This window comes from Pleurodeles waltl, chromosome 4_1, assembly GCF_031143425.1.
Source record: "Pleurodeles waltl isolate 20211129_DDA chromosome 4_1, aPleWal1.hap1.20221129, whole genome shotgun sequence".
In the NCBI taxonomy this organism is placed as follows: Eukaryota; Metazoa; Chordata; class Amphibia; order Caudata; family Salamandridae; genus Pleurodeles; species Pleurodeles waltl.
Window position 1 is genome coordinate 181,244,635 of NC_090442.1, and position 24,807 is coordinate 181,269,441.

At 44.4% G+C, this 24,807-nt stretch overlaps 1 protein-coding gene across 2 annotated transcripts in view; it reads right to left on the bottom strand.

The window, feature by feature from the left end:
- KIAA1549 (KIAA1549 ortholog) overlaps positions 1-24,807 on the bottom strand; it is a 664,130-nt gene that overhangs the window by 476,486 nt on the left and 162,837 nt on the right. For both annotated transcript variants that reach the window (XM_069227988.1, XM_069227989.1), the window contains exon 2: positions 14,271-14,333. In XM_069227988.1, coding sequence (XP_069084089.1) covers positions 14,271-14,333 — 63 coding nt within the window. The remainder of the gene's footprint in view (positions 1-14,270; positions 14,334-24,807) is intronic.

Genomic DNA, 24,807 nt, shown 5'->3' on the forward strand with positions numbered 1-24,807 from the left:
ACGCAATTGTTTCATTGCATGTGAATCTAGATGTTCGAATCGGCAACAGAGTGCGTAATTCATTCCTGGTGTTTAACTTTTGAAATACAGATCGGCGAAGTGCGCGATCACGCGATCATTTCTAGACATTGAAACCTGGATGTGCAGTTTGGTTAAGGTGCATAATATTCCCTGAGCATTTGAGTCTTGAAACTCTTAATCAGAGAGTGACATAGCAGTGTTATTCATGGTACTTGTACAGTTCATTCATGCAGAGAAAGAAACCATGTGCTCTTTGATTCTTGCTACAATGCAGAGATTATTCTAAGAAGTATTTTGGAGAGAGTTTATTGTTGAAAACAGAATATGTTAATTCTGGAATGTTCATGAGAAAACCTTGTATAACCTTTCTTGATTTCCAGGTACCTAGAGTCTTGAGGCCTAGTTATAGTGAAGCCTTAGGCCATTCATGTTTTCAGCATAAGTGTTTATTTGAAACAAAATTTATTGAAAGTCATTGTGATTAATCTTGCAATTGTGTTGTTTAACTCTTGCTTCCACAGGTCTCCTTCCACGCTGTTCCCAACCCAAAATCCATTCCCCCACTTGGCCATTCTTTAACTTTGTGCTATACAACTAGTGGAGTTTGGAGCTGCCAAGAGGTGGACATGTTGGGAACATACGCAAGCCCCGAGGATCTGGTCTCCTTGACAAAAATATCTAAAGGGTGCAGACGAAGAAGCTTGGAGTCCCAAAGATTTTGCAGTAGCCCTGCTTTCTTTAAATCGGTCCAAAGCTTAGTCGGCTTTGGTCCCAATCAACTTTTCGCCATCAAAAGGAAGGTCCATAAGCATAGCCTGAACATCAGAGGAGAAACCAGAACCTCTGAGCCACGCATGCCTCCTGGTTGCTACCGAAGTGCTCATAGCCCTGGCAACTGAATCTGCAGTATCCAAACCAGACTGAATGATCTGCTTTGCTGCCGCTTGACTGTCCAGCAGGAGTTCATCAAATTGTCCCTGCACATCCTGAGGCAATCTCGGCACAACAGCTCTTGGCAAGTCCATCAGGGCATGGATATAACTCCCCAGCACACACGTAGCATTGACAGACTTCAAGGCCATACTGCCCAAGGAGAAGCACTTCTTCACCGTCTGCTCCATACGCTTCGACTCCCAGTCAGATGGAGTCGTAGGGAGCGAACCAGGAGCAGATCATGCAGAACAAGAGGCTTGCACCACCAGGCTCCAGGTGTTGGATGTTGTGACAAACTGCGGATCTCCTGGAGCCAGTCTGTATCTCCTACCACAGTCCTGGAAACCGCTGGAGTCGTGACAGGCTTCCTCCAAAGCTCTAAAATGGGTCCACCAAGGCCATCATTAAAAGGGAGAAGAGGCTCAGAGGACATAGCCGATGGATATAACACCTCAGTTAAAATGCTTGCTCCCTGCCGCTGCCTCCTCTGCGGCCCGCCCCCCGCGCACACCTATTGGCCCCCTCCCACCCCACCCTCTTAATGGCGGCCGCTGTGGAGGACCGAGGACCAGTGCTGGAGAATTATTATTTTTTTATGTCTTTGGGTGGTGTGACAGGGCAGGTGTACCGACGTACTGTGCTGGAGGTATGGAGCGGCTGTCTGCATTAGAGTCATGTTCGGAATCCGAGTCTGTGACGGAAAGCGCCATGCTCTGATCCTACTGCTCCTGCGTGTGTTCCTCAACAAAAATATTGGGTGTATATTCTGTGCACATGGACGTCATTTCCAGTCAACGAGGTCTTCGGTCCCAGAGTCTTCTTAGATCTAAATCATCTACAGGCGTCGCAAGCTTCCTCTCGATGGTCGGGAGATAGAGAGATTACACACCAAATGCTGGTAGGTGTATGGGAACTTGGGGTGACACTGTGAACAGAATCAAAACTGAGTTCATTCCATCAGCCCGGCATTGAAGTAGGTCCCAAAATAGCAAGGCCCGTTGTAAGGACAGAAAAATCAACCCCAACAAGACAATGCCGACTGTATTATAGAAAGGTATAATAAGTTCAGAAGGCCCGAACCGAGATGCACCAGAGTGAGAGGAAACACGTCGGTACCAGACGGCGGAATGAAAACAATCCAACAAAGAACTCGAAGTCCATATGCAGTATCACCAAGAGGAGGAGTCACAATCTCGTGACTCAAAAACCTTCTTTGAAGAAAGACAACTTGTAACACTCTGAGCCCAACACTAGATGGCAGACTTATGCAAAGCATGTGTATCTACAGCTACACATGCCATCAAACATGGCATTTCTGGTTGGCTAGGGTATGCACCTAAGCCATGCAGAACCCACACCACTCTAGTCAGGGTAAGGGAGCAACATGCCCAAGATAACTCATGCTCACCCCTTTGTAGCTTCGCCAGAGCAGCCAGGCTCATCACAGAGACAATGTGTAAAGCGTTTGCACAACACACACTTCCAGTGTCACAATAAATACACCACAAAAGAGACTCCACACAATATTATGTAAAAATATACCATTGACCAAAATCTTATAAAACAGTGATTACCTTGCCAACTAGGCAATTCTCAAAACATCACAGTGAATGGAAAAAAGAAAGAGAAAGGTTGCACATGTTATGAAAACACACCCGTCCAATGCATACAAGGACCATCCTGAAATAAGCTTATTTTCACAGGGCAAAAACGACATATACCATAACATCAGGTCATGAACGGCAGCAGGTAGGTCAGGGAGAGTAAACACAGAAAATACCAAACATTTCTGGAGTACATAAATCACCACCTTGGTCATCACATATCACCAGTAATAACTGTATTACCAAAGACCCATGTAACCACATAGTTACAGTGCGCCTTCACATCTATTATATGTTAGGCAGCATTGCAAGTACCAACCTTAAGTTGCAGAAACACCTGCACACCTACTACAGTGAATACGGTCACTTCAGGGAAACTTTGGTGCAAACAGCAGGATCAGGACATCTGTTGAGGATTCCTCTGTGTCCTGCTAGGAGATTTGAAAATGCCCCAACAAGGTATGCGCAAGGTGGAGAGGTCTCTAAATACTTGAAGGTGCCACATGGAGACCTTGCTGGGTCTCCAACGCAATACGTTACATCAGGGAATGAACTGTGCTTCTACCTCCTCTGTCACTCACCGCCACGTGGGAAGTGCTGGTGCATTTCATGAGAGACTTTGTCCAACCAGGGATCATAACCTCAGCGCCTTGAGAAAATGAAGACTAGTGCACTTCCAACAATGGTAGCAAGATCGGCCAGCCCCAGTTACGAGAGGTTGTGACAACTACCTCGAGCAGGACACCCACACACACTGGTATACGGTGGAGATGTTGTAGATCTCAGGGGTCCGTGGTGCTCCTGATAGTGGTAGGAATCACAAAGGGAAGGAAGGGCGGATGTGGCTGGTGTCTTCCCCTCGGCCCGCAGGCGCAGTGATTCCAGACGATCTGAACCAAGCTTGTTAGCAGTTGCTCCTTAGGAAAGGTGGAATGCCCTGAGCTGCTTCACGCCACGGTGGTCAGCCTTTGGCGGATCTGGGAGACGGACTGAGCAACAAACCGCGTGCAGGCACAGAAAGCACAAGGCATTCAGCACCCCCTGGAGAAATAAAACGTAAGTGCTGAGCACGCGCTAGTTTCGAGCAAGATGGAACCAAAAGGGGGGAATATCTCTGGATCCTCAAACTCCTGGCTTTGAAACAAACTTTAGTGGGGGGGGGGGGCAGCTCAGCAGCCCAAGGAGAACACTGGGGAGCACTCAGAGGGCAGTATGCAGGCCAGCACACACTGTCACTTGGCAGAGTGGCAGTCCCTTTCAGCAACTTAACAATCAGTAGGCAGAACACCAGTCCAAATGGCGGTTCCTCCTGGCAGCACAATAGTCCTCTCGTACAGCATGTAGAGCCAGCAGTACCTGCATACAAGTCCCATGCAGTGAATTAAAAGATGGGGCTACAGCTCCTATACTTATACTCAAAATGTCTTTGATCTAGGGGGCACTTCAAAAGAACCTTAGAAGTGCACAACACCCCCTCTCAACCCCAGCCCTGGCTCCAGACATCAGAAGGGGGTAAACAAGCCCTTTGTGTGAGGGCAGGACACAGCCTATACAAATGTAAGTGTGCCCCACCTCCCTCTCTCCCAGCCCAGGAAGACCATTCAGTATGCAGATGTAATACGGTTACATCTCCACTCCCTGTGTGTGATGTCTGTCTGGAAAGTATGCAGAAAGCCCAGCTGTCACTCTACCATAGACGTTGACTGGAGTCAGGCTACAAAGCACAAGAGTCATAAGCACAGTGAAATGCCCACTTTCTAAAAGTGGCATTTCCACAATAGTAATAAATAATCCACCTCCACCAATAAGCAGAATTTCTCAATACTATTCCAAATATACCCACGCTATTCCTCACAGACCAGGAATTACCACCTAAGTATCTCTAAGGGAATTGCCAATGCTAGCATATGAGAGGAGCAGGCCTCACAGCAGGGAGAAACTAAATAGGCTGTTTGTCACTACTAGGGCATGCTATACAGTGAAGGAACATGTCCTACTTTTTAACTACACAGCAACCTTCCCATAGGGCTACCTAGGGCCTACCTTAGGGGTGACCTATATGTAGTAAAAGGGGAGTTTCAGGCTTGGCAAATAACTTTTCATGGCAAGTCAATGTGCCAGTAAACTGTACACACAGGCCGTGCAGTGGCAGGCTTGAGATAGGTGTCAAAGGCCACTTCTGTGGGTGGTGCAGGCTGTGCTGCAGGCCCACTAGCAGCTTTTAATTTACAGGCCCTGGATGTACAGAATACCACTGTACTAGGGACTTCTAGGTATATTAAATGTGCCAAACAGGGGTAAGCCAATCATGCCAAGTTTAAAGGAGAGAAGACTTTAGCACTGATCAGCAGTGGTAAAGTGCCCAGAATCTTGCAGCCAAGAAAAAGAGGAACAGAAAAAGAGGAAGTAGGCAAACAGTTTGGGGGTATTCCTACAAAAAGGGCCAGGTCCAACACTGGTGTACACAGATTTTGAAGAGTGATGCTACACTACCAAGATAACATTGGGAGGAAGGTCAAAAGAGGTAAACTGTCGCTGATCAATTTCAAAGCATGTAGATGTAAATTCTGCAGATCCAGATGTAGCATCCTGCCATGTTTCTGTAACAAAAGAGCTTCCGGAAACAGACACTTGATCAGAGGAAAAGGTGCGGATGTCCAGGAGTCTGGGTACAACGCTCTTCTGGCACAATGTGGTGTCAGTAGGATGGCATGGGCTCATGAATCCTGATCTTTTTCAGAATTTGGCGCAGGCGAGGTAGTGTAGGGAAGTTAAACAGGAGTCCCTAGCTGCACTCTAAGTGGAATGCGTTCCGGAGAGAGAGCCTTCTTGGGAACTGAAGAAGCAAAAGTGCTGATATAGCTCGCTCTTGGCGGTGCTGAAAAGATCAAGCCAGGGTTCTCCCCGTTGATGGAACATGCCCTGCATCACCTCCGGGTGTAATTGGCATTCATGGTCCACTAAGAATCAACATCAGAGTTTGTCCGCTGTGGTGTTTAGAAATCCTGCCACATGGTTTACCACCAGAAAATACCAGCTATAGGCTACCTAATTCCAAAGATGTAGAGCCTCCTTCCTGGCACAGGACTTAAGACCCGATCACACCCTGCTGGTTGCAGTACCATATGGCAGTGGTGTTGGCTGTGAGACTCTGCACGAGTCTTCCTTTAATGATAGGTAGGTAGGCCTTTGCCTCCAAGTGAATCAACCTCATCTCCAACAAACTGATGTGGAGTCAAGCTTCCACTGAAGGCCAAATTCCTCTACTTTCCAGTTCTCCCAGATGCCTTTCCCAACCCAGAAGCAATACCTATGACAACATGTCAAATCTGGGTGAGGAAGGATATGGCTCTGACATGACCCCATTACAGTCCAGACGCCACAAATGCAGATCTTTTGAAGTCTCTTTTGAAATCTAGCTACAATCTGAGACTCTCAGTGCTGTACACGCTGGTACTTGATGTCCCACTGCAGAGCCAGCATATGCCATCATGCATGTTTCACCATCAGGATGCAGGAGGCCAAAAATCCCAGCACCCTCTGAGACATTAGTGCTGGGATCCAGGACAGAGGCTGAAACATTGGCCTGCAACCTGAATGTAACGGATTCTCCACTCCAGAAGAAGGCATGCAACCGTACAGTTTCACTGAGACTGCTAGTGTTAGGTACTGCGGCAGTGCACAGGGATATGAGGAGAGGGCAGATGCCTCATAATGCTGCACAGTCACCTTTGAGCTGCTTGTGAGAGGTAAGAAGGAGGTCCTTGTGCTAGCTGAACCCATGCAGCAGGGACAAATTGAATCTGGTGGAATTTGGGTATTCCTGCATGAGAAGGCGCCCAGAAGAACTGTGAAACATACCACCCCTGGTCTCCACTCTACAGTGAAGCTATCAATGCTATTGCTAGAGAAGGGTTTCACCTTGCTATTTCAAACAGAGTGAGGGTAAACTTACAATAACCAAGAGGCTTATTTGCATTGACTGTCTAAGAACTGCCTTTGAGGCACTAGTACCTCTGGACTCCTGCCGGGATACTCCGGCATGCTCATGCCCCTTCGCAGTGGCAGGAATCAGAGGCAATTTTTCCAGGGTCAAGTCATATTCTAGCCACAAACTGCAGACAGGAGTAGAACTGTATACAAGGCCACCTGAGGATTCTCAATAAATAAGCTGCTGGTACTCAAAGAAGATGAGGAGTCATCCAATGCAGTGCTAGATCAACAGAAAGTTGAAGGGCTTTATTATGTAACTCAAAAGTAAAGTGGTACAGAGTCAATGCCATGAAGGCTCTCAATTTTAAAAAAAAGGTAACGCAGAGAAATGCAAAATCAGAGATTAATGTAAGTCTCAAATGGACAGCAAAATCAGTAGAGTAATGGACAGCATTCCTAGTAGAACAGGATATTTCACCTCCAAACTCGAGTGCTTTTATACATTATTTTCATATATGAAACCACAGAAACTGAAGAATCACTGTGGTGTGAGAATATGCAGCATTTCATCAGCAAATCAGAGAACATGAAAAAAAGCTACATACCTGCACACCTGGTGGATACTCTACATGCGGATTCCTCGCCTGTAGAACAGCCCCAGGAGTCAGACTGGATCCAGAAATACAAAGCTTTCACAGCGCTAACAGGGGCCGCTGGCTTAGACGGACGCCAGAAATTACGTCACTGAAGCCTTTTAGCTCCCAGTCCTGCACTACATCAGTTTTGTACCATTTGAGGTAAGAGGTATATTGATATTGAAAAATGAGTGCAGTATCAAAGATACAAGTGGAATCTTATTAACTTTTCCTATAACATATCCATCAAACGGGGAGGCGGGCAGGTTGGTGAGGAATCTGCATGAAGAAAGAGTATCGATCAGAAAGATCGCTATCGGAGGTACTTCTACTTGTGGAGTCCTCACCTGTAGAACACATTGCAGAGCAATAGCCTGCCTAAGGAGGACGGTTAATGAATGGTTAGACTAGGAAATTCTGCACAACCGATAAGGCAAATTGGCTGTCCCCACGCACTTTCAAGGCCAACCAGTAATGCTTGGCAAAAGTGTGCAGGGATGCGTACATCCCCAACTTGCAAATTTCTGCTATGGGAAATGCCCCAGGCAAGGGCAGAAGTGGTGTACTTGGCTGTGGTGGATTGGGCCCTGATTCCTTCCAGAGGATCCTTCCTGGCCAAAGCATAGCAGATCTTGATACAGATGATGATCCATCTTGAGAGGGTCCTCTTCTACACTGCATTTTTCCCTGGCACTACAGTAGCCAACAAAGAGCTGGTCATCCAGTCTCATGTCCTTGGGGCAGACTAGATAGTAATTAACCGCCTGCCTTGGATCCAAACAATGTAACTAGTCCTCCTCTTTAGTGAGATGGGTCAGGGACAGAAAGTGGGTAGAGTAATGCACGGACCCAGATGAAATGAAGTCACCACCTTTGGTGGGAAAGCAGCCCTAAGTCCTCAATACTAATTTATCAAGGTAGAAGCAGGTAAAAGGAGGACAGAAACTGAGAGCCTGCAACCATGTTACACATCTGGCTGAAGTGACCGCCACCAAAACCCGTTTTAAGGGTCAATATCTTTGAGGGACTATACACAGGGGCTCCAATGTACCCGATTAAAAAATTCTATTCTAAATTAAAAAATTCAATTCGGGGGTACAATAAAGGGGATTGGAGGATACGAATTTTTCAACTCTTTCAAAAAATGTACAACAATAGGGGATTTAAAAAGGGATAGCTCATCTGGCAGACAAAGCAGCTAAGTACCCATAGCCAGTTCCAATCACATACCCCCTGTGAGCAGGGAAAAGTGGATATTGCAGACCAAGGACTACTTTGCCTGCAAGGGGTCCAAATCAGTGTCTGCATGCCGTGCAACAAAGTTGCTTTATCTGCAGGAGTAAACAGATTTGGTGGCTGGCGGGCGACGTTCTGACAATATGATGTTCACCACCTCCAGTGGCAGCTGAAAGGAGCTTAGATGTCCCCACTCAATCTCTCATCATGTAGGTGGAGGCCTGTCATGGGGGATATTGGTAGCTTAGAAGGCACTTCCCTTCTCCTTCCACAACACGAGATGCGCCTGTCTTTTTCTTACAGACTACATGGAACGTCTGTCCCTTTAAGACATCTACAGAGAGACGTGAGGAGGGGCGTAGCCTTGAGTGTGACACTAATCAGCCCCCTGATGAATGGCGGCTAGAAATCGGAAGGACGACAAACCCGTAACAAAGGAGGGCCTACAAATGAGGAAGAGAGGAGCACCAAACTGAGACACCTTTGGAAACTGGCAAGGGACCAGACCGTCCGGTCAGCACAGGACAACTCTGGAGGCTCCAGTGCCCTGTTGGAAATTTTCCGGGAACCGGATGACAGTTGATGGAGTAAGCCGCGAGGCCACCCCACCGTCTCCTCGTGTGGCCCGTTACGCTCCTGGAGGAGCATGGATAACCCAGTTACATGGGCATCTGCCCGAAGGAGTGGGAGGGTGGAAAATGGATAGTTGTGAGGAGGAGACAATCGTCTGAGAGACAGGCTCTTCTTCTTATTTGGAAGATAGGAACAAGACTCGTATACTATGTTTTCAAGTAAAAGAAACAAGCGTGACAACATGGTGACGGGATAGGGAAAACAGTGATTATCTCCCTCACGCCCACCCTCATAAAAAAAAAGACAACATGAAAGAGTATACACCTACCTGTGGTTCTTTCCTCCTCTGTCCGAGGGGCACGACAACCACAGTGGTCCAGTCCGGTCAAAAATAGAGGGGTGAGGAAGAACGGAGACGACCAATATGAACCAAACCACAGAGGAGCAAAGCATGAGCCTTACATAGAGAAAATAAAGAGACCCATAAGTAACCTAACAACGTGTAGAGTACTTCATTTACCCATCTACATAGCCGTTTGCCTGCCCATGTGACAAGTGGTGAGTCAGATAGGAGGATTTCAGAACCCTGCCTGCTACAAGATGGAACAAGTTGCACATCAATTACGCAAGGGCAAACGGAAACTGAAATGGGCCCTTGAAAAGCACATGAAACAAGCAGAAGTAGACCGGACCGTATTCGCCAATGCCATTCATTCACTATGGGACAATCTCACTAAAATGGCAAAAGAACAGTCTCAGTCGGTCTCTGGCATGGACCATTCATGAGGACCCATGGCATCGGGGGCTAAGGTACCGTTACAGAAGTATGTACTGAAGGAAGACCCAGTGGTGTTCCTTCTGAACTTTTAGAGGGAGCTGCTCGTGCCAGAACCTCGCCACATGAAAGATGGCCCTTCTATTCAGCACCGTTGCTTACAGGAGAAGCACAAGCGGCCTATCAAATTGTCAACCGGGATGGTATGACAGGTTATGGGGAGGTGTAAGTTTACTATGGATCGTTTAGGCATAGATGAAGAAACCCACAGACTGAAATTTAGGAAGAAAAGAGGTACAGCCGGAGATACCCCGAAGACCTTATTTTATAGGATAAAGGACGCCGTAGATCGCTGGTTTAAACCCTTGGAATCAACAAAGGAGAAAATAATGGAAAAAAATCTAACTTGAACAATACTTGGAAGCATTACCATTTCAAATTCAGAATTGGTTGCAACAACATGCAGGGTTGACTCTCAAACCATTCAGTAGAAATGGCCACTTTCTTTGCATGCGCCTAGTCTTGTGAATATTCTCCTGACCCGGAAAAGGTTTCCGGGCCTTTTCCCCTGTCCAGGCACAAGTATGAGAAAAAGCCAAACAAAACCATCAATGAGCCTTCCAAGATTAGGATAGGGAAACCCGAGCCTGTGGTAAACCCTGGTCCTCAATGCTATGAATGTGGAGAGTGAGGGCGTATTGTCCGATTCTACAAATGATGAAAAGAGAAGGGGGATGAAGAATCCATGGACTTCGGGTATATTGCCAGGATTGTTCTCAATGACCAGTAAACTGGCTCCCTTTATTATGTGAGTTTATTGTTATATGGGGCAACCATAACCACTTTGATAGATTCCGGCTGTAGACAATCAGCAGTCAGGAGAGAGTGGGTACATCCTTCCCAAATAATTCCCCCAAAAAAGGTGGGGACGGTTGTGCACATGGTGACAACCAAGGTATATCCAGTCGCAAAGCTTAAACTCTCCAGCTCCTCAGGGGTAAGTAGCATAGTCGAAGCAGGGGTTCTACCTTGCCTCCCCTGAACATCTCATTTGGAGTACAGATAAGCCCTACCTTCTTGAGTTGTTGTTTGGAAACCTTTTACAGAAAAAGATGACCCAGACCCAACAAATCAGGAAAGAGTCTTTTGTTCATGATTCTCTTCTTATCCCAGAACCGTGAGCCCTGGAGAAAAGGATTTCATGGGACAACTTAATTAACATCAGAATGCTTGGCAAAGTGCCATGAGTAATTAGGACTCCTCTACTCCTACATATTCACGTTTCACCATAGAAAAGAGCCTCCTTTACCGATTAGGTAATGCCACTGATACCCTTCAGTTGTTGGTTCCTTTAGGATATTGTGACAAAGTTTTGTTTTTTGCACATTCTCACCTACTAGCCGGTCACTCCGGAATAGAAAAGTCCAGTCAGTCCATCATGCTGAATTTTTATTGGCCTGGGCTATATGTACAGGTCAAACGATATTGCAAGGAGTGTGCCATACGCCAGAAAAAGAACCCCTCTCTCAGCCACCCCAGGTACCCACCCCTACAACCATTACCCGTAACTGGAAAGCCATTTTATCTTATCGGGATGGATTTAATAGGACCACTGCCGAGGTCCACAAAAGGTTTCCAATATATGTTGGTAATGGTTGATTATTCTACAAGGTATCCTGAGGCTATTCCCTTACGAGTGACCGCGTCAAAGGTTATCGCCCAACATGTTATAGAAGTGTTTTCTCAGATGGGATTTCTCTGTGGGATCCTCACAGATAAGGGAACTCTCTTTGTTTCTAAAATAATCAAACAAGTTGGCCAGCAGTTAAACACAAAACACCTGACCACTTCTGTTTACCATGCCCTGACAGATGGCCCCGTTGAGAGGTATAACAGGAGTCTCAAATTAACTCTAAAGAAGATGCTGTCTAGTGATGGGAGAACTTGGGACCAGTTACTCCTGCTTTCCTTCTTTGTCTTAAGCCAAATCCTAAGTCGTTTGGGGGTCTCTTGAGTAGCTTTTTGGAGGACAACTGCGTACTCTACTGGAAATAAAAAAAGAAGAGGCATGGGAAAAAGACACAGGAGATGAGGCCTGTTCTCTTTTGGAGTATACTAGACAGCTCCAATCCCGGTTAGGGAAATTAAGAGCACTGGCCCATGAAAACCTAGAACAATGCAACAAAGACAGAAGCATTTCTATGACTAGGATAATCATTGGCGGGAACTTGCTGTAAGCAATTGGGCTCTGGTCCTTCTAACTAAGTCTGCTACCAAAATGAAGAAAGAGTGGCAAGGACCCTATAAGATAGTTTAGAGAGTGGGAAGAGGCAACTACCAGCTACTCCTCCCCGAAAACCAAAAACATTTATATCACAGTAACTTACTAAAAAAAAAGTCATGACCTCCTCCCAAGACTGTACAAATGGTGAACTCCGTAGAGGAGATAAAATCCACAATGAGTGAAACAGACTTCAATAATTCCCTCTCCAAAGAAAAACAAGACAAACTTCTGACTGTACTATCAGATTATGCAAAAACAAATTTGGATCTGCCTGGTACGACGAACCTCGATATGAATTCCATACCGACGCAGGAGGTGGTTGTGATAAAGCAATAACCATATTGTATTCCTGAAGTGAGATGTCTTGACCTCCAGGCAGAGGTCACACAAATGCTTAAAATGGGGGTCATTGTCCCATCCAAAAGTGAATGGTGATCGCCTATAGTAGTCATCCCAAAACCGGACGGCAGTCTACGGTTTTGTATTGACTTCCGTGCTGTGAACAGTCTCTCCAAACTGGACGGATACCCTTACCTAGAGTAGACAAGATGATGGAGAGGCTTGGGGAAGCACACTACATAAACACTATTGACTTGATTAAAGGCTAATGACAGATCCCGTTAAATCCAGCTGACCAAGAGGAAACTGCCTTTGCTACGCCTAACGGGTTGTTCCACTTCACTGGCCTCCCCTCTGGGTTACATGGGGCCCCGGGCACCTTTCAGAGACTCATGAACAGCCTACTAGCAAAACACCAGGGATATTCAACCGCATTCCTGGACGATATTGGGCTATACAGCAAGACATGACCAGAACACGTTGACCATTTTAGATCAGTTCTATTGGAATTACAACAGGCCCACCTCCATATCAATGCGAAAATGTCCAGATTTGCACACCATAAAGTAAAATATTTGGGTTATATCCTTGGACACAGGGTGATCGAACCCCAAAAGGAGAAGATAAAAGCCATGACAGAAACTCCTTTTCCCAAAATAAAAATGGAGATGTGAGAATGTCTCGGTCTCCTGGGATATTACAGATTGATCCCTTGCTTCTCCGAGCGATAAGCTTCCCTTACAGACTTATTAAATTAAAGAAATCAGTCTCTCCGTCTACCTTTAAAAACCCTCTAGCTAACGCCCTCAAAGCCGTCCATGAATTGAAGAATGCTCTTACTACTGCTCTGGTACTATTGTCTCCTGACATTAGTAAACCCTTTATTCTACAAACAGACGCTTCAGATGTGGGCATTGGTGCTGTTTTATCACAGTTGGATGCTGAGGGGCAAGAGAGACCTATTCTCTACATCAGTAGGAAACTGTTCCCTCATGAAAAGGTGTACGCCACCACAGAAATAGAGTGCTTGGCCCTGAAATAGAGTATTGAGAAGCTGCACTACTATCTAAAGGGCAAGTCTTTTGCTCACTGTACACCAATCATGCTCCCTTCACTTGGCTTTAGTGTAATAAGTGGAACAATGACCGTGTCCTGAGGTGGTTTTTGTGTTTGCAGCCCTTCAGGTTTGAGGTCCGCCATAGGAAGGGTAGGGATCAGAGTAACGCTGACTACCTCTCTCATTTTCCCCTTTTCCTCAAGCGGGAAAATCCTGGGGTGGGGGTATGTGACGGGGATAATGTCAGCTTAGATGAGGTTTTACCCTGGCCCTTCCCTTCTCCTTCGGCAACACGAGATGCACCGGTCTGTTTTTTACAGACTACATGGGATGTCTGTCCCTTTAAGACATCTACAGAGAGACATGAGGCGGGTCGTGGCCTTGAGTGTGACACTGATCAGCTCCCTGAAGAATGGTGGCTGGAAATCGGAAGGACAACGAACCTGGAAGAAAGGAGTGCTGACAAAAGTGGAGCACCAAATGAGACACCGTGGGAAACCAACAAGGGACCAGACCGACCGGCACAGGACAACTCAGGAGGCTCCAGCGCCCTGTCAGAAATTTCCTGGGAACCGGATAAGAGTTGGTGGAGTAAGTTGGGAGGCCACTGTCTCCTCCTCCCAGAGGAGTGTGACTAACCCAGGTAACATGGGCATCTGCCAGGAGGATTGGGAGGGTGGGAAACGGGTAGTTGTGAGGAGGGGACACTCGTCAGAGATAGGCTCTTCTTATTTGGAAGATAGGAATGAGCCTCGCATATTACGTTTTCAAGTAAACGAAATAAGCATGACAACACAGTGACGGCATAGGGAAAACTGTGATTATCTCCCTCACACCCACTCCCATAAAAATAAGACAAAATGAAAGAGTATACACTTACCTGTGCTTTTTTTCTCTTCTGTCCGACGGGCGCGACAACCACGGTGGTCCAATCTGGTCAAGACTAGAAGGGAGAGGAAGAACGGAGACGACCATTACGAACCAAACCACAGAGGATCAAAGCATGAGCCTTACATAGAGAAAATAAAGAGACCCATACGTAACCAAACAAGGCGTAGAGTACTTCATTTACTCGCCTACGTAGTAGTTTGCCTGCACATATGACAAGGCCCTGTAGAATGGGAGGGTGAACCATTCCCCTGACTGGGAGAGAAAGTCAGTCTTGATTTGCAGGCGAAATGGAGGACAAGTAGAGAAGCGTAGAAGGTATGTGTATCACACACTTCTTGGCCAACCTGGGGCAATCAGAATAATGTAGGCCCGGTCTTGTCGAATTGTCTTGAGAAAGGAAGATTGAGGAATCAAGGGTATGGGTGGACATGCATAGTGCAGCTCAAAGTTTCCCCTCATCAGATACCGGAAAGCACAGAACTGTTCTCACTGAGCCTTTTCTGAGAAGTAAAACAAGTCCACCTGAGGAGTACCCCTCTGGGAAAAGATGTTCTGGACTACCTCTGCTAGAAGACCACTTATGATCATCAACATGATGCTGTTTCAGACTGTCGGCTCTGACATTCAGAGGCCCCACTAGGTGATTGGTGGTGAGCCAAATCCCTTGGTGTTGTGCCCAAGACCACAGTCTCAACTTTTCCAAGCAAAGGAGGCGAGACCCTACTCCCCCTTTCTAGTTCACATACATCACAGTCATGATGTCCATTAAGAACCAACTTTCAAAGGAGGGGAGGAAGGCCTTGAGTGGCAGACAAAATGCCCGCAGTTCCAGCAGACTGATATGAAGAAGCCTCTGATCTCCACAACCTTCAGATGAGCTCCTCACCACAGGGTAGAATCACTCATCACTACCAAAGCCACGGTTCGAGGAGGAGTTAAGGCTATCTGGTAGTTCAGGTTCACCTTGTTCCCTCACCACGCCACTTTGGATGCAGCGCTGGGGGAGAGGGCAATGGAGTCCAACAGGTATCCCGCATACTGTAGCCACTGTCTGCAGATGCACCAATGCATTGCTCTTATGCATCAACAAGCGTATGACTAGGAATGCAGGAGAGCTCTCAGGACTGTGACTTTTGAGCCTTGGTGAAATGTTTTAATCATTTCTTGGACGCCTTTAATCGTCCGAGACAGAAGAAAGGTGCAAAGAAGGGTGGTATTCAGTACTGACCCTATGAACTGGAGTCTTTGGGAGGGCAGCAGGGGCGATTTGGACAGGCTGATCAAAAAGCCCAGTTTAAAAGCAGGGATGGTGTTGACTTCAGATGGCGCAGCACAATCTCCAGGCAGCTGTCTATGAGGAGCCTGTCACCCAAGTATGGGAAAATGGGGATGTCCAACCATCTGAGATGGGTCGCGACCACCACCATCACCTTCGTGAAGACCTGAGGTGCTGATAATAATCCAAAGGGAAGTACACCAAACTGTTAGTGTGTAAAATCCACCACAAACCGCAATTACTTCTGGTGCAACCACAAAATAGGGATGTGGAAATACACATCCTGTTGGCTGAGTGGCACCATCAAGTCTCCAGGCTCCAATGCCTGTTGAACTTGAGCTAGAAGTGACCTTGTTCTGCACCACCACCCTGTCCCAATAAAAGATTAATTCATTATGTGCACACATCCGCTGCATGAGGTGTCAAACAAAGTCCGAAAACCAAATATAAGTGATGCACCATCAACATTTGCAGACCAGAAATGTACAAAAAGTAATAGTGATGATGAACATGAAGGCTGATGGTTATTAAAACGTTTTTATGTGAGAGTTGGTTTATTTCATGAATAGTGCTCCATGTGGTTTATGATTACCTGGGAGATCAGCATTTTATCATCACGATCTGTCCAACCCCATTGACCAGGATCTTTTCACTAAGAATGCGATATCGGACATGCATAAATGAATCACTTTACAACAGTATAGCCAATAGGGCAACTATCTACCAGGCCAGTGTTAATACTGTTTGGAGATAAGTCCTAGAAACCGTGGTGTGTACAAATACAGTTACTATCTGGCATATGATTGGATGTGGAAGGCATTGATATTGTTCTGGTTGGGGGAGTGTACTGAGATGGATTGAGGGGTATAGTGTACTTTTTGGTGGCTCAATGGATTAATGGTGAATAAGAGTCATGTCTTACAATTCCTAATGGATTACAGTACTGAGTTGTTTCAATTCAGATTTGGATTTGTGGTGTCATTAGTGGGGAACTGAATCACAAATACAGCGACTGAGTGTTGGTTGGACTCAAACACATAAACCTGAATCTTAAGGATTGAATTTATGAGCGTGGGTGACAGAACTAATTACAGGAGCAAGCATCCTTGATCAAACTGCTCCAATTACACTCACAAAGAGTATGAACACAAATCACATATTCCATTGTATTTTTTTTTTTTTTTTATGTGGGGGATGTATTTCAGGCTAAGAAGTCCAACACAGTTTATTTGTCCATTATTGACCAATGGTAATATCTTTTGCTCATTTTCAGTACTCCTTCCTGCCCCGTTTGGACACAATGGGGGTCATTCCGACCCTGGCGGTCCATGACAGGCTGGTGGTGCTTCCAGGGCCATTCTGACCGCGGCGGTAAAGCCGCGGTCAGAAAAGGGGAACCGGCCGTTTCCCGCCGGTTTTCCCCTGGCCGCCATGGGGATTCCGACCCCCTTCCCGCCAGCCTGTTTCTGGCGGTTTCCACCGCCAGAAACAGGATGGCGGGAACGGGTGTCGTGGGGCCCCTGGGGGCCCCTGCACTGCCCATGCCACTGGCATGGGCAGTGCAGGGGCCCCCTAACAGGGCCCCATAAAGATTTTCACTGTCTGCTTTGCAGACAGTGAAAATCGCGACGGGTGCCACTGCACCCGTCGCACCCCTGCAACTCCGCCGGCTCCATTCGGAGCCGGCTTCCTTTTGGCGGTCGCCCGCCGGCCCAGCGGGAAAGCCAGAATGGCATCCGCGGTCTTCTGACCGGGGAGCGGCCAAAACTTAGAATGAGGCCCAATGTTTGTAGGCACAAAACATGATATTCGCTGATTCACTAAATTTGCTTATATGAACAGTATTGCACTTTACTGTTATCTTTTTGGGTATTCATACCATTTGCTTATTCCCCCTCTTCATGCTCTTTTAAGGGAACTGTGTACTGGTTTGGGGGATTGTGCGTGTAAAATTGTAGGATTTTAGTTTTTTTTAATTTTATTTTTTTATAGGATATATGTATTACAATTGCATGTTTATTGACGTTACAGACCTGAAGAAGTTTACATGAAGTAAACAAAACATGGTGGTTAGCTGTTTATCTTTTAAATTCAAGATCCTTTGGAAGGAAGAATGTGAACACCTTATTTTGTGAAGATTTGAAGAAAATAAAGGAAGACTCATTACTTTTTGGACACTTCTGATGTGCAAATATTTGTTGATGGTGCATCATCTATATTTGGTTTTCCAAATTGAGCTTGAGTCAGCATCTTGAACTTCTCCTTTTTGAGGAAGAGGTTCAGGTCCCTGAGACCACCATCCTTTTTTGGTACTAGGAAGTAATGTGTGTAACATTCCTTTCTCTTCTCTTTTTCAAGTACTAACTCACAGTACCTTTTAAATAGGAGTAATATAACCTCCTGCTGCATGATTTTCAAATGGTCAGGAGGAGGGGGAAGAAGATGGAGGGGGTAGGGACCAAAGCCTGCATGAATGGAAAAATAATCCCTTTCCACAATTGAGGAAACCAGTGGTCCAAGGTTATGGCCTTTCAGGAAGGCAGAGAGGACACTCTTCAACCTACACGTTCCAGGTGTGTCCTGGGAAGAGAACTAGGACTGTTTTCTAGGATGTTAGGTGAAGAAGAAGAGAAAGAAGAGGATAGTTGTAGGAGGGATCCTCAACTTTAACCTTTGCCCTTATGTTGTCAGACTAATGGGTTTCACAGCTGGTGACCTTGCAGGTGATAAGCCTGCTGCTGTCGGAAGGAAAATCCCCTGGTGAAGCCATGGAAAGCCTTGTAGTGGCAGTATTCCTTTGAAGGTTGGCTTTGCTGGAGACCCAGTGACAAGCTGTAGCTTTACTTGCTTTAAATCGTTCAAGTGCTGCATCTGCCTTCTTACCAAGTAATTTGGATCCATCAAACGGGAGGACTATCAGATTAGCTTTAATGTCCAATTAAAACACTGAATTCTTGAGCCAGGCCTGTCTTCTAATGGTCATGGTAGTGGCCATGAAGCAAGCTACAGAATCCACTGTATCTAATCTGTATTTAGACTACATTTTGACCATCTGTGACTACATTTTGACCATCTGTGAGGACTTCTTGGAAGTGGTCCTGTAAATCTTCAGGGACATGTGGGACCACTGTTTACGCCGTACTTAGTAAGGCAGGGACTTAACGAGAAACAGTTAAATGGGGTTTAGGGATTTTGATGCCATGCTTCCAGCAATTAACTATTTTTCCCCAGGTTTCTAGACATTTAGATTATCTGCTTAGGGAGAGAGAAATGTTCCTTGTGGTTGACGGAAAGAACATTATGCCTGTATTACATGTCTTTCCAGCAATGGATGGGTAAGCAGAAAAGTAGGGTCACCTTCACCAGAATCTAGCTACCAGTCAGTTTGCTGGAGAAGAAGAGGAAGGTTTTCCCAAACAGTCAGAATAGGGTCAAGCAGAATCTCATTAAAAGGTGACAATGTCTCAGAAGCTGGATGGGCCAGAAGGAGGACTTCAGTCATACATTTGTCTTTACATCAACTGCAGGGAGCTATATGTCAAGAACATCAGCTGCTTTTTGAATCACTGGATGAAGGGAAATAACTTCTGTGCTAGGAAGGCCCACTGGAAATTCCATATCCATCTCTGGGGAAGTACCACTTGCTAAAGACAATCAACACTGACAATAGATTAAAGTCATTGAAAGAAGCAACCTTTTATAGGTAGTTATATTGGATTTCAAAACAGCATCTGATTCTGTTGATAGTGGCAAATTATGGGAGAAATGATTAACCTGGGACATTAGCACTAGCATTTTAAACAAAATCTTCACCCTTTATTCAAACAGCTGGGTGAAAATGAGGCTGGTCCATAATATGACCACCTCTGAGATGACCACATACAAAGGGTTAAAACAGGGCTATGTTCTACTGCCTATTGTTTTTAATTTGTACACAGCAGATTTAGGTGCAGCCATTTTTGCTGCTGCCGCTTTCAACCTGAAATTAGCTGGTCAGTCATTAAATGCACGACAACATACTGATGAGACTAATATTAGTTAAATAGGGCTGCTGAAGGAATTAAATGAGCTTGCGGATGGCTGAACAAATCACAACCAGAGTATCACTGAGATGACAATAATGGTACACTTTGGCAGAAATATCCATAAGAAAGGCAACTGGTACTGAACTAGATTATTTATATATATCAATATGATCTACCTTTACTTAGGAATATGGCTGAACGATCGTGGAAGCCACAAAAATCAACTAACCGCCATGAAAACAACAGCCATAATGCTGAATACATCATTCCTTAAGCTCCTAAACCAAACATAGTTCCAGTTTCTAACTCAGTGTTTGCAAGTGATTAAAGGCAATGTTATACCAACTTATTCCCAATCTTCTACGGCAAATGTGCCAAATGGTTAGGCGTACTTAAGTGTAAAATCTATAGGCGAAATCTCTGATTACCAGACAGCTCATCATAAACTCAATCAACAAGGACATATTTTGCGAGGCTTTTTAATCTAATATTGTGCAAAACTCGCAACTCCAGCGGGAACACTGAAAAAGTTTTTGTGACAGATTAAGGTGTTAGATAAAAAGAATCCATGGAGTGATTAACTGAAAGACGCATTCATTACCAGTCACTTGAACTTGCATCCCAATTGAACAAAGAAATTAGTGTTGAAAGAAGCTACATTTCTTCTACAAAAAACAATGCTAAGCAATAATCCTGAGACTTTCCCATATGCCAGGAGAGAAAATGGCTATTAATCAGAGCAAAATATTCCCTTTAAAAGCCTGCCATTACGATAACTTAGGAAGTGGAAAGGACACTACATGCTAACTTTACAAAACAAATCACTAATCATGGTTACACATTATGTGCATTTTTATTAGGTTGGCTGCCCAAAGGAGGAAACTTCTGAGGCAATCCTTCCAGCAGTGAAGGCATATTTGAGTGGTGCTGACCCACAGCTCACTTTTTTTTTCTTCGTCTAACTCCTTTTAGAATATCCCTGTAGCTAACAATGTTATACACATTATTTTAGTAAAATCAAAAAGTCTTAGTTAGCACAGTTTTAAAGTCAATTAGTCTGGCACTGGCTGCCAGTCTCTTGCCTTTGGGAAAGAAGGCGAGAAAGAAAGAATGAAAGGAAGAGGCAGGTGAGAAAGAATCAGAAGGGCAGACAAGAAGAAAAAGAGGAAGGAAAGAATGAAAGAAAGGTGAGAAAGGAAAGAAAAAGAAAAGCAGGCAAGAAAGACATAGGAAACAAAGAAAATCAAAGGCAAGGGAGAAAGAGGCAGGTGGAGAAAAAGGCAGGCAGAGAAAGAAAGACGAGAAAGTAAAGCAGGTGAGAAATAAAGAAACAGAGGAAGACAAGAAAGAAAAAAAATCAAAGAAGGAAAGAAATAAGAAAAGGAAAGCAAGAAAGAGGGAACAAGAAAAGTAACAAAATAAGGAAAGAAGGAGGTATGAGAAGGAAAAAAGTAAAAACAAGCATTTGCAATGCATTGCTTGAGACAGAGCTATTTGCATTGTAAATTCATTACTGGACTTTTTTGCCACATAAACTGGTCTACCCTGCCTCATAATTGTATCTTTTCCTGCCACATAATTACAGTGACTCTGCATATAACTAAAGCGCTTTCATTTACGTTCTTCCTCTATTTGCAGCTAAAAATGAAAATGTTGCCATTTAGCATCCTAATTTAAATTTGCCATGCAAATTCCAATAGAATACAGCTTTCACCACCTCACTATCAGAGTTGCTGGCTGACTAACAATTCCCAAAACAATACAGCCACAGAGGAGAAATGTGAGAGAAATAAACTAGAAGGGTCACCCACACATATCAAGAGTGTTCAAATAGTCATAGTTTAATAAGAATGTTAAGTTTGCCTGAATCATGGTCATAATTGCAATAAGGAGAAATTAATAAAACATATACAATTATCATAAATTCAATAAAAACCTTTATCAGAAAGAAATGTTTGGCATTAGACTGTAATGCTCAGAACATCCCCTAGAGGTCACCACAATGAAAACAGAATTTGTAAGAAACATGGTCATGTTATCATATAGTTATCCCTTATAGGGTGTAACTACATGAAAAGAAAATGAAAAACAGGTGTCGAAAAATCCAATTTTTTTTTACTCAACCTGCATGTCGAATAGCTTGAATAATCTACTCAACCTAACTGTAAGGTACTTGACCCGGAAAGTGGTCTCAAATTGTTTGATCCCAGGCAAATATTGCATTTTACAGTTGCCTTTTTCTTCATTCTCACATATGAGTGCTCCTTCAAATATGCAAGGTCAGCATTTCTGCTGTAAAAAAATCCTCTTTTGTTTTATTAAATACACTAAATGTTTGCTCCCTCTATAATAAATCTAGCACACATATAGGGTACACATGATCCATGCATGACTTGCCTCTTAGTTTACTAATAACTTTGCTATCAGGGCAGTAATGTTTCTCAGTTTATGTTTAAACACTCACTTTTGATAAATATATTACTAAAGCATGATGTGATAGCGCAGTGTCATTCACAGACAGTACATTTCCAAGAAATGTCTAAAAACGTTCCCACTAACTTGCAGCTTTACTGATAAAACTATATAGTGTATTAACAATAATCTGTGAAACTGGGTTTCAGAAAACATTTATCATTTGCACATCACTAAGTAAAGTGTTCTGACTATTTTCATCCTATTAAAATACTTTTTTCATCACACAGAAGTACACAAAAATGGTCTTTCACAGCTACTGAAATAGATTGAAATGTTTGTAAAGTTGAATTAGTTATATAAATGTTGCGTTAGGAAAAAACGGATACCAAAAGCCTTTCAGATCACATGTCAGACAGTTCACCTTACAAAATCCTGGAATTCTGCAGTCACAAGGAAAAGTATTTGCACTGCAAGAAGACAAGTTGACTTTTGACCTATGTCTCTGAACACAGAGCAAATGTGTCAAGAATAAGATTTAAAGGCATCTTGATTGCTAATTCAGTTTCTGACTGACCAGAACACCTCTTCTGTGTCCACTAGAGTGTAATCTAAAAATAGCTCGACCTCACAAAATAAAACTCCACATGAAAATAGAATGGCACAAAGTAATATAGTGCAACCATATATTTAGCCCCTAGAGGGCATAGTGCTTAAACATGTTCAGGTCTAGCAGGCCCACTGCAATACTAAGGCCCTTAGAACGAAAACTACTCCAAGCAGTAAAACAAAAGTTCCAGCCATAAGAGAGCTTAAATTGGGACTGAATGGTGGGAGGGGTTATTATTTTTGGCTCCCCACTAACCTATTATAGGGACCCAGAGACGACCTAAACAGAAAATGTGTCATGCTGAACGTTTTGGTGGTGGTCCCATTGTTCCTAGGACCACCACAGCCTGAGTTATGGACAAAAATGTTTTGAAAAAGAATGCTTTCAAAGCATTATGGGGGTGACTTTTTCAGAGTGCAGTGAATATTGTAATATTGGCTCTCCTGCTGTGCAGGGAGAGTGTATTGAGGATTTCTAAGTCTTTTACGTAAAGCATTTATCACATATAAATGTTTTGGGGAAAGTTATGGAGCATGAAGGGGAGAACCAAAAGAAATGACTGATTAGGTAATAGTGTGAACAATGTGACCAGAGCTCCAATACAGCTGATGGAGTTTGTGCTCTTGGTGCTGTGAGGGCCATGGCTGCCATGGAGCACAAAAGGGAGCGACAAGAGAAAAAAAAAAGTTTACCCACGCTGAAGTATATCGCCAATTGTACAATTATCCATGTAACAGGGTCAGTCTGCAAGGCGGTAACAAAACCGCCTCATGGCAGGATAAACGTAAAGCAATTACCAATGACAGAGGGATTTTCGAAAGGCAAGCCCACAAGCAAGTGAAAGTGATGGGCGTGAGGTGGGAGTTGTTAAAAACCCACAATACTTACAACATGTTAAAGCGCTTGCACACTCAACCTAAAAGTGAAAGAAGGAAGGAAAGAAAGGTGGAATGAAAGGAAAAAAAGGAATAAGCAAAGGGCGATAGAAGCAAAGGAAGAAAGAAGGAATGGCAGACAGGGCTTCATGGATAGAGCACCCTCATGAGCTTGTACTGAGTTCATGTGTGCTACTAATACGATATGAAAAGCAGCAGTCAGATAAAACAAGCATTTTCAACGCAACGGGTCTCGCATTTGCTCGAGTCAGGGATACTAGCGTTGTAAACTCCTAAACGGACTTTTACTGGCACACAAACGAAAAGGAAAAAAAAAATGCAGCGCGGGCGCACTATGTAAAATGCAGCGCGATCGTGCTGAAATTGAAAACAGAAAAACCAAGCATGATCACGCTATGTAAACCCAAGCGCGATCGTGCTGCGTGGAAAATAAACAGATAAAGTAGTCCGGAAACCATGCTGAAAACATCAAGCCTCGTATGTTTTTAGTAGTTTACCGGTGCTGTGTAGGTGGGCTTAACACCAGAGAAAGGCATGACGTATGCATGCCTTTTACAAATCAGAGCCAGCGGATTTTCAAAGGCAAGCCCACAAACCAATGAGAGTGACTGAGGTGACATGGGAGTGGTTGGACGCCCAAAGAAAGATTACTACACGGGACGGAGCGCTTTGTGCTCGCCCCTAGAAAGGACATCAAAAAGACTTTATAACAGCATTGGCAGGATGCCGGAATTGATAATGCTGTCTCTCAACTGGTAGAAAGCTTAAGTAATAAGAAAGTAAAAACAACAAAAACACTGGCAATGAAGGGAACTACCTTGTACAAGGATGTGCTCCTTGTGAAAGGTCTAAATGCACCTAATCGGGATTTATAAAGTGCAGCAAATCACCCGTGAGGGTTTCAAGGTGCTGAAGTTGCTAGCTGCTTCGCGGTGCTCTGGTCATTCGAACAGCCATGTCTTGAGTCTGTGCACACAAAGTGAAGTTAGCCTGTGCCTGAAGTCGGCTAACTCACTGCCAATGCTGTTCTGGGCAGAAGCAAAACGTGAATGACAAAAACAGAGCAATGGATGAAGAGTCCTAAACATGTAAATAGATGGATTAAATCTCTGAAAAGATAATACACACCTTGCATTGGAAAGGCTGCAAACGAGAAGAAACCTCAGAGGAAAGAAATACAAAGGATAATTCATGGAAGACCTGAATTATTTAAAAAAATACCCATGATGGGTGGCGACTGCCAACATTTGAAAGATTTATTAATCACGAGGTTGTGAAAGTGAGGAGTAAAAACTTCTTACAACAAA